Source organism: Gouania willdenowi, chromosome 14 (genome assembly GCF_900634775.1).
Source record: "Gouania willdenowi chromosome 14, fGouWil2.1, whole genome shotgun sequence".
NCBI classification, from domain to species: Eukaryota; Metazoa; Chordata; class Actinopteri; order Blenniiformes; family Gobiesocidae; genus Gouania; species Gouania willdenowi.
Window position 1 is genome coordinate 22,508,819 of NC_041057.1, and position 9,729 is coordinate 22,518,547.

General features: G+C 35.2%; 2 protein-coding genes across 2 annotated transcripts; both read right to left on the reverse strand.

Annotated features, from left to right (window-relative positions):
- Positions 1–915: 915 nt before the first annotated feature.
- Positions 916–5,534, reverse strand: LOC114476066 (homeodomain-interacting protein kinase 2-like). Its single transcript, XM_028467323.1, has 7 exons — positions 5,346–5,534; positions 3,592–3,758; positions 2,957–3,148; positions 2,310–2,491; positions 1,959–2,196; positions 1,780–1,869; positions 916–1,443 (listed from the first exon to the last, which is right to left on the reverse strand). The coding sequence occupies exons 1-7, from the start codon at positions 5,383–5,385 to the stop codon at positions 916–918; spliced, it is 1,437 nt and encodes a 478-aa protein (XP_028323124.1). The 5' UTR covers positions 5,386–5,534.
- A 2,580-nt stretch (positions 5,535–8,114) lies between these two features.
- On the reverse strand, positions 8,115–8,751 carry LOC114476001 (ester hydrolase C11orf54 homolog). The gene is made up of 2 exons (XM_028467237.1): positions 8,539–8,751; positions 8,115–8,446 (listed from the first exon to the last, which is right to left on the reverse strand). The coding sequence occupies exons 1-2, from the start codon at positions 8,719–8,721 to the stop codon at positions 8,273–8,275; spliced, it is 357 nt and encodes a 118-aa protein (XP_028323038.1). The 5' UTR covers positions 8,722–8,751; the 3' UTR covers positions 8,115–8,272.
- Positions 8,752–9,729: the final 978 nt, after the last annotated feature.

Genomic DNA, 9,729 nt, shown 5'->3' on the forward strand with positions numbered 1-9,729 from the left:
TGTGTGCGTGTGTGTGTGCGTGTGTGTGTGTGTGTCTAAGGTGTTGGTTCCCATGCATGAGCCTCAGCATCTTATTTATTCTTTTTGTCTCCTTGTTTATTTCTGTGTGGCATTTTGCAGCAAATTTAACCTATAATGGTCTTTTTGGTAAGATTTTATTGAGTTGAAAAAAATCAAGATTTATATTGTGTCTCGTTATTTCGAGAAAAAAATATTGAGATACGAGTTCTGGTCCATATCGCCCAGCCCTAATGCCCATACATTTGGACCTACTGTATGGTTATTAATGGGAATAGTGTGTGAATGATCATGGTACCATGATCAGGATCATTGATACAGATAACTGACAAATATCTGACAAAGAGGATATTTAGGTCTTGGTGTAGGTTTTGCTCTTGTTTATCATTTATTCTGATCAGGCATATTTCCACCCAACATTGATGGAGTGCGACCAGTACAACAGGAAGTCAGGGCAACCGTGGCTCCGCCCCTTCTGCAGGTGTCACTGGTCACAATTTTATGACTGAATTGTTTTGTGTTAGCGTGTGTTTCAGTATTAGTTCTTAACAAAAATTTAAAGAGAATTTACAAACCTGCAAATCCAACTGCAGCGGTGGTGGAAGGCTGTTTTTGATTTAATCTAACAATAAGCAGTTAGATCAAATCTGAGTCAATCAGAACACCAAGGTTCTAGCGTTTTCCACCTGTTCTTTGATCACCTCCAGTTTAAGTCACTTATTATATAAAATTAAGAGGCTCTTAAACTACAACACAAACATGGAACAAGAACAAAAGAATAAATATTTACATGTTTATTTGTTAAATATAAAAATATAAAAAATATATCTGTGAAATTCCAAATGATCTAAAACCAACTATTGAACATACAGTATATGTATTTACATGTATAAGGATTCACTTCTTGACAAAAAAAGTCCTGATTCTTCGGAAAAGCCTTCGAATCCTCTTCACCAAAGAACGTTTTTTTGTTCCACTTGAAGACTGATCCAGAACTTGATCATTTGTATGAGTGGGAACAGAAACCAGGTCCACATCAGTTACAGGAGGGAGATCATGTGAAGCTTCTTCAACCAAGGCATCACAACTGATTGAAAGTTCTTCTTCTGGCAGAGTCACATTGAACATATCCCAGGATGTAGCGGCCAAATTCAGTCTGTCACCATCGTTTGATTCTGTCACACAGGCTTGATCCAGAACAGACTCTTCACCAGATGCAGGGCAGGTTGTGTTATCAACCTGTGAGGAGGGTTGATAGTGTCTGCTGGTCTCCTGCTGGTTGAGGTGGGATGTGGTGAAGAAGTGGTGAAACTGAGCCTGACAGGGAGAGATCCTTTCATCTCCATCCAAGCGCAGGAGATGCTTCAGCAGGTCGACAAAGGCTTTTCTGTCCTCAGCCTCACCACTTTCTTCTCCTGGATGAACCTGCATTTTAATACAAGACACTGGTTATTACACAAGCTCACACATCAGGCATATCAGTGAGTAGTTTATGGTCAGGATATCTCACAAGCTTCATGGCAGTCAAGACTTAATAACAGGACAGTGAATAGATTTGGACACTGCATGAATTTACATCAGATTTTGTTTAAAGGAAATTTCTCATGCATCATGAATAGCATTTTCCAAATAAATGATCTAGAATATTTAAACAGTAATCTATGTCATCCATGTTTTAAGAGTTATTAAACTTAAAAACTTGCTTTTTTTAAATTGACAAAAAACAAATGTTTAAATAGAAAATGTTAATTCAAAACTTACATTAACCAGATCATCCAAAGAAGAGAACTCAACGAAACGTTGTTCCTCCTCAGGTACGATGTTGTTCGCAGCTTCATATTCCTCTGGTGTCTGGGAAAACAAGATGAGTGTCATGAAGTTCATTGTAAAGTTAAACTTTGGTGAACTCAGGTTTGCCGAAAAAAAAACTTCAGTTTTACCATCAATCGCCATTTTGGGCTTCTCTCAGCCTCACAAAAGAAGCTCCTGGTGTGAACCCCGGCCTGGAGCTGGTCATCCTTTGGTAGACCAAGAAGCTCTGAAACACGCTTCATCATCTGATAATCGCAGGACACAGACAAGAGGTTTTCTCCAATGTAGAGGAATGTGAGCAAACAACCCAGGCCCCACACATCAATGGCCTCGCTGAAGGGAAGGCCAATGGAGACTTCAGGAGCCCTGAGGAGCAAGGACACGAGTTAAGAGTGAGAATCTGTGACCAACATATCAATACAATACAATACAGGTTTGTCATAACCACAGCTAAGCCATGTGAGGAGAAATCCTCCTACCTGTATCCTAGAGGCTGAATGTCAAGGCCAGGCTCCATGCTGGAAGTTGTAATAGCCAGACCAAAGTCGATTAGTTTGACTTTCAATGGCTGGATCTTCCCACTGACCACCATGACATTGTCAGGTTTTATGTCAGTGTGAATGATTCCAAGGTCTTTCAGGGAATCTAAAGCCACCAGTAGCTGCAGAAACAAGATCAGAAGACACAGGATTAGAATAAACATTGTCTGTTTGCTGTATAGGCTTTACACCAATCTGATTGGCCTTTCACCAACCAATAAGAAAGGGTTTGAAAATACATCATTTCCGCTACTTGACTTCCGTCATAGTCTAAGTAGAAGTAGAAGTAACCCTAACCCTAACCTAACCCTTTTGCTGCTGGTCAGATGAAATACCGATCAAGACCAGACGTTAAGTTACAATTCAAAAATGAATGAGAAGAAGGGGGTGTATCTGTCTTTAAAGGGGGTGTACCCGCTTACAAACCAAAACGCCCCTTTTTGCTGCTGGTCGGATGATATTGCATTAATTTGTGGTTAAAAGGTCACACACACACACACACACACGCACGCACGCACTCACGCACACACACACACACACACACACACACACACCCACACTCTGACAACAAATATTATAAACTATACCTGTTCAGCAATAGAACGGATTTCACTCAGACTCAGGTACTCCCACTCTCGGTTTTCCATTAGAGTGTAAAGGTCGATGTCCAGAATCTCAAATACCAGGCAGTTATAGTTCATGTACACAAAATGCTCATAAAATTTGAGCAAATTTGTGTGGTCAGCATCAAGGACACTGATTAACTTCAGCATGGAAATCTGTCAAAAAAAAAAAAAGAAAAAAGAAGAAGAATCCACAGTTTGATTTAAAATACATCATCTGGTTCCAACAGGTCTTAGATAATCTTATATTGTTATTTTGCAAATATCAAAAAAGTGCAAATGGTAACAAAGTTTGTTTTCAATGTTGGATTAGATATGAATAAATATATAGAGTAATAGGTACAAAAGCTATATAAACAAGTGTAAATCAGCTTTACATTTACATGTATATTGATATGATATGTACATGGAATATTAGGTTATGAATAAATAAAAATAGATATGTTTATTCCCAAAATTGCATTGAAGAGAACAGAAGTCCTGAAATGTACATTGCTATGTTGAAGTAATTACACATTAATAACAAAAAATATTCTTCATAGAGTTTAGAAGTAGCAAAACCTGAGCCCTCAAATATGATAGAAGGTACAAACAAGTACCTCATGCTCAAGATCTTCTTCAAAGCCCTCCTTGATTATTTTTACAGCCACCGTCTCATTGTTGCTGAGGTTCTGGCACTTGACCACCTTCCCAAAGTTGCCTTCACCAACACACTCCAGGATGGAGTAATCCACAGTGCTGCTGTGGAGAACCTGAAGTTCAGCTGCTGCAGTAGAAAGAAAGAACAGAGGGTGAGTATAGACTAGTTCAGTCTGTGTATGTGTCTGTAGTGGACAACATATTTTCTCCATAATTGTATTGTGGTTTCCACAGTCAGTGATGGTTTGAGGTGCCATGTCATGTGCTGGTGTTGGTCTACTGTGTTTCCTTAGGTCCAAGATCAACGCAGCCGTCTACCAGGAAGTTTAGAGCACTTCATGCTTCCTGCTGCTGACCAACTTTATGAAGATGCAGATTTCATTTTCCAACAGGACTTGGTACCTGGAAGGGACTCAATGCAACTCATACAACAGTTAGTAATTTGATTGGAAAAGAGACGTCACATTCCATGAGTGCTGATCAGGGTTGGGGTCAATTAAAATTGTAATCGTGTAATTGATAATTAAGTACAATTTTTGTTTAATTATAATTGTAATCCCATTTGAAAAATTATGTTGCTGTTGTAAGAGTAATTAAACTGTAATTGAATTCAGAAAATGTAATTTTGTAATTGTAATTACCACGTAAATTCTATAAAAATTGTCAATTATAATTTGACACAAAAATTAAAGAACCATGTTACAGTTTTATGCACAGTTTTACACATATGTAGTTAACAATTATGAAAATATTTTTCAAATCCAGCTTTTCCACATTTTACCATTAAAAAAATATAAAAATTGAGGGGTACACTGACACATAAAAGGCTCAGATGCCCACTACAAAAATATTAGAACTTATATTTTCATTGATTAGGAAGCCTAACAATGTAACCAATGGATAGGAAATAAATTAGATGATAGAAATAAATTTTTAGTGTGTTTTAGCTGATTTAGGACCTGTTATCATAAGAGATGCTAACAGAAAGCTAACACAAGGTTATTTATTTCAAGCTCAGTAATTGTGATTGGACTTTAGTAGTTGAAAACACAATTGTAATTGACTTTCTGAGGATAAAAAATAATTGTAATTTAATTGTGATTAGGAAAAAATACTGCTCACTGTTATTGTAATTTAATTGTAATTGAACATGGGTAATTGAAAACGTAATTGCTGATATAGATCAACAACAGCACTGGGACTTTATACAGACATTAGTCAACGGTCAGTTAGGAAACGTTTATGTGTTGCCTGGCAACAGCTAATATCACACTTGAGGTGGTGCTGTTGGGTTAAATATCAGCACTGGTATGATTATCAGAATCAGAATCAGAATTCCTTCATTAATCCCAGGAGGAAATTACTTTTGTTACAGCCACTCAAGAAATAATCACAAATAAAAGAATAAACGTTAGAAAGAATAAACGTTAAATAAGTGTATACAGTAATTAAGTAAAAGACTGTTAAAAATAAGGATTAGAAAGATACAGATATTTACAACAATCAAATCTACACCAGTGCTGATATTTCAGCACACCAGCACTCCCTCTGGTGTGATATTGCTTAATTATCCATCTCAGGAATAAAATACAGGAACTATTTTTATGAGGAAACATAAATACTTGCTGCTACACCACTGTAATAACACACACTTTCCAGTCTAAAGGCCCTCTCTAAAGTATAAAAGCCCTGTTTGTCATTGAGTCTTTCTTACTTGCAGCAGCTGAAGTTCCAGAGAACAGAAATTGGGACATTTTCCACTCAGATGCTTTAAAAGTCACATAAACAGTTGTCTTCACAATGCTCACTAACTGCAACTGCTCTGTCTTCACTGACAGCTCGTTTTCATCTCATACCTGCTCCTGATTGGTTGAGGACGTAGTGCCCTCTGCAGCCAATCAGATACGACTTCTCATCGGTTAAAAAACAATCACGTTGTGATGGAGAAGCCCTATGCTAATGACCTAATGCCCCGTTCTGAAGTGCATACGATACAGTAGGTGTAATGTAGTGACATCTATCTGTGCTTATTTTCCGTTTATTCCCGTTCTAATTCAATAATCTAACCAAATACACATAGGCGAAGGCTTTAGTTCTTTTCTCCTCCAGTAGAGGGCAGTAGTGCAGCCTCAGGTTAAATCAACCTCATAGAGAAACAGTAGAAGAAGAAAAAGGAGGCGGAGCTTGAGGTTTGAAATTCTCGGGGCTTGACAAACCGGAGTGAAAAGACTTAATAATATGGAGGACCAAACCTGAAAAAAGTATAAATAAATAATAGTACAAATAAATTTAAGACATTTAATTATTTATTATTATTATAGATTTATAATAATTATAGATTGTGATTTCTGGATTTTTCTTTTTAGGTTATCTCTCATACAGTGGACATGCACCTTCCATGAAAATTCCAGACCCCTCCATGATTTCTAAGTGGGAGAACTTGCAAAATAGCAGGGTGTTCAAATACTTATTTTCTTCACTGTATATATATATAAAAAAAAAACAATTATGGATTTGATTTCTAATTAATGTTGATTATTGAACTTCCATTTAACAACAGTAAGCTGCTGAATTAATTGATTACAATTTGATAAATTTAATAAGAAGAATGGATTATTAATAGTCTAGAATAATAAAATCAAGATCAATTGATTTTATTTCCACCACCACTAGAGTCCCTGTTGTTTTTGGTCAATAATTATTATGCTTATTAGAGTATTATGTTATGATAGCATTTCAAATGTTTTTACTGATGATTCTAAAAGTTTTTGCTGCCGATTTTAATGTTCTCATTGATTTTTAAGCTGTTTTCTGTTGCACTTTTTAATCATGTAAAGCACATTGAGTTGTCTTGTGTATGAAATGTGCTATGCAAATAAATTTGCCTTGCCACACCTAATTATTCTGCCCTTGTTCTTCATTTTTATTTCATTTATTTTATTGTGTTTAGTGATATTTCCTATCCTCTTCTTGCTTCTATAATAAACCTCATTGCCCCACCGTGGGATGAATAAAGCTTTCTATTCTTATCATAGCAGGTGAACACTTTGTTCAACTATAAGGTGACCAGACGTCCTGATTTACTTTACCCACATTGCCTTGTATGAATGGGTATGAATTGTGCATTAATATTGGTGGTGGTCAGAAGGTGTGAAAAAAACAGTCACACTTCTGTCAGTATGCCCCAGGGCACCTATGGCTACATTGTAGTTTGCCACCACTGTGTGTGGAATGAAAGATTAATGCACATCAATGTAAAGTGCTTTGAGTGTCTATGAAAAAGCGCTATATAAAATCCAATGCATTATTATTATTATTACTATTATAAAAACTGTCAATTACATTTTAATTTAACAAAAACCTGTGGAACCATGTTACAGTTCTATGGCTTACACATACATAGTTAACAATTATTAAAATGTGTTTTCAACTTTTCCCAATATCTGTCAGTTGTCCCTAGTATCATTTGACCATTTATTTAAAAATAGAAACAGATAGAAAATAGGCCCAGATGCTCACACCAAAAATATTAATACCGATATTTAAATGGTTAAGGAAGCCTACAAGGTAACCAAGAGATGAAAAACAAATTAGATGCTAGGTAATATTTTTGATTGAAGACATGGGTCAAAATGACCTGTTATCATGAGATGAAGTGTAAGGTTTTCTCTGCCTTCTTCCCGGATCTTTTAGTTGAGCAGCTCTGAGGACAGATGACAAGAGTAATACTATTTAAATTAAGTTTATAAATGGAATAAACCTGTTACAGTTGTAATTGTAATTCCATGCCAATTACAACTAGAAACAGTTTTTCTTTTTCTTTTCACAATTATAACTTATAATTCTGATTATAATTTACCCCAATCCTGGTATTTATAGATGACAGTAATAAAAATGTTTCAGTCTTGTTTTGTTGAAATAAGAGGATTTATAAGATAATCCGTTTGACTATTTTTTACAATTTATTTACAAGAGAACAATAATTTGGCATCAGGAAATTCTGAAACCAAGTCCTGAAATAATGACACTTTTTTTTTTTAAATACACATCTTTAATTCTGAAATACCTGAATTAACTGTTAGGCTGAGTCATTTCAATACATCACCACAACAGGAAATAAGAGGTTTGTGGATTCAAAGTAATAATAGCTATAACTGCATTATAAATGTGGCGTTCCGACCCAGTATCGATATCGGTCCGATATTAGCCAAAGAAAATCGGATCAGATTACATTATATGATATTAGCACTCTGTCCATTCCAGCAACTGACAGAACTAAATACTGACAGTAAAAAATAACTGAAGTGATTGATTTAGGGAAATGGGCATCTCAACAAAGCAAAGGCTTGTTATTGAAAGCTTCAGCTGAAATATAAATTCAATGTCAGTGCCATGATTTAACTGTATTTGAATAAAATAATCCATAAACCCTTTATTCTAGGTGTATTTGATTTCCTATTGAGTCACAAAAAAAAAAATCACAGTTTGTATTATGTGTTTATTGGCTTTGATTTAATAATTTTCTAAATGAAAAACATTAGATCTACATTAACATGAATAAATGACTAAATAATCATCCTACTATCTGCCAGATTTGTAAAATTTAAAGAAGCTCTGTTGCAAACATGACTCCTGTGTTCTTCAGTCTCGTCCCACTCCGTGTGTTTCTTTCGGCCTGTCAATGCGATACACAAACTCAGCTGGCAGGAAGTAGCCCACATACTCCACGCTGTCTGGTGTGGTGTCGATGTAATAGTGGCCGCCTTCTCCGTGGTGGCTGAAGCAGTGAGTGTGTTCCACACGCAGATCCAAACCCTGAGTGCACAGACGGAGGAGGAAATCATTCATCAAGTCCGATTTAGTCTCCTTTCAGTGTAGATCAAGTGTGTACTGTATGTTTTACTTACAGGGTCTCTGGACACCAGCACTGATTGGCAGATGAGCGGAGCGCTGACCTCAAAGTGTTGGAGCCACTTGTTGACGTCATCGTTAGTGTTGAGAGGGCAGACGGAAAACTCTCTTGGCTGTCGATGAGCCGATCCAGAATACATCAGGATGTGTAACAACACAGGTGTTATGTGAGTTAACATTGAAAGGATAATTCTCCACTTATGGTGAAGCTAAGGTAGCATTATTTTTAAAAAAAAAATTAAAATAAATATATATGTTGTATGTGTGTATGTATATATCTGTACATTAAAAAAAAAAAAAAAAAAAGGCAAATAAAAACAATAAATACATTTAAAAAAAAAAAAAAAAAAAAAGTGTGTATGTATGTGTGTGTGTATGTATATATGTATACATATGTATGTATGTATGTGTGTGTGTATGCATGTGTTTATATATGTATGTGTATGTAGATGTGTGTGTATGTATATGTATGTGTGTATATATATATATATGTATGTGTATATGTTTATGTGTGTATGTGTATGTGTGTATATATGTGCATGTATATGTATGTATGTGTGTATGTGTATGTATGTGTGTATGTATATATGTATATGTATGTCTATGTATATATGTATATATATGTTTATATGTATGTGTATGTGTGTATGTATGTATGTATATACATGTATGTATGTATATGTGTATATATATATATATATATATATATATATATAAATAGAGAAAATATATATAAAATAATGATAACTACATAAAAAAAAAAAAATAAAAAAAAAATATATGTATATATATATATAACAATAATAATAATTAAAATAAATAAATACATAAAGATAATAATAACACTAAAATAAAAACATGGATAGGTATATATAGACACGTATGTGTATGTATGTTTGTATGTATGCTACATATTGGCTTAGATTTTGGTAAACACTTTTTGGCACGTACTCTCTCACAGGACACTCTCTACCCTCATGTCAACTCACTCGTCTCGAACCCCTCACTCTTTTTTTTGTTTCACACTCACTCAACACCCACAACACCCCCCACCTCCTATACCTCCTATAATTACCCCTTGCTCCTTTTACTCTTTTGATATTGGTTGTTGTCATTGTATGTTTGTGCTTTTCACTAACCTATTCAATCCAGTCCTTTACCCCGTGGTGCTATCGCATGATAAATAT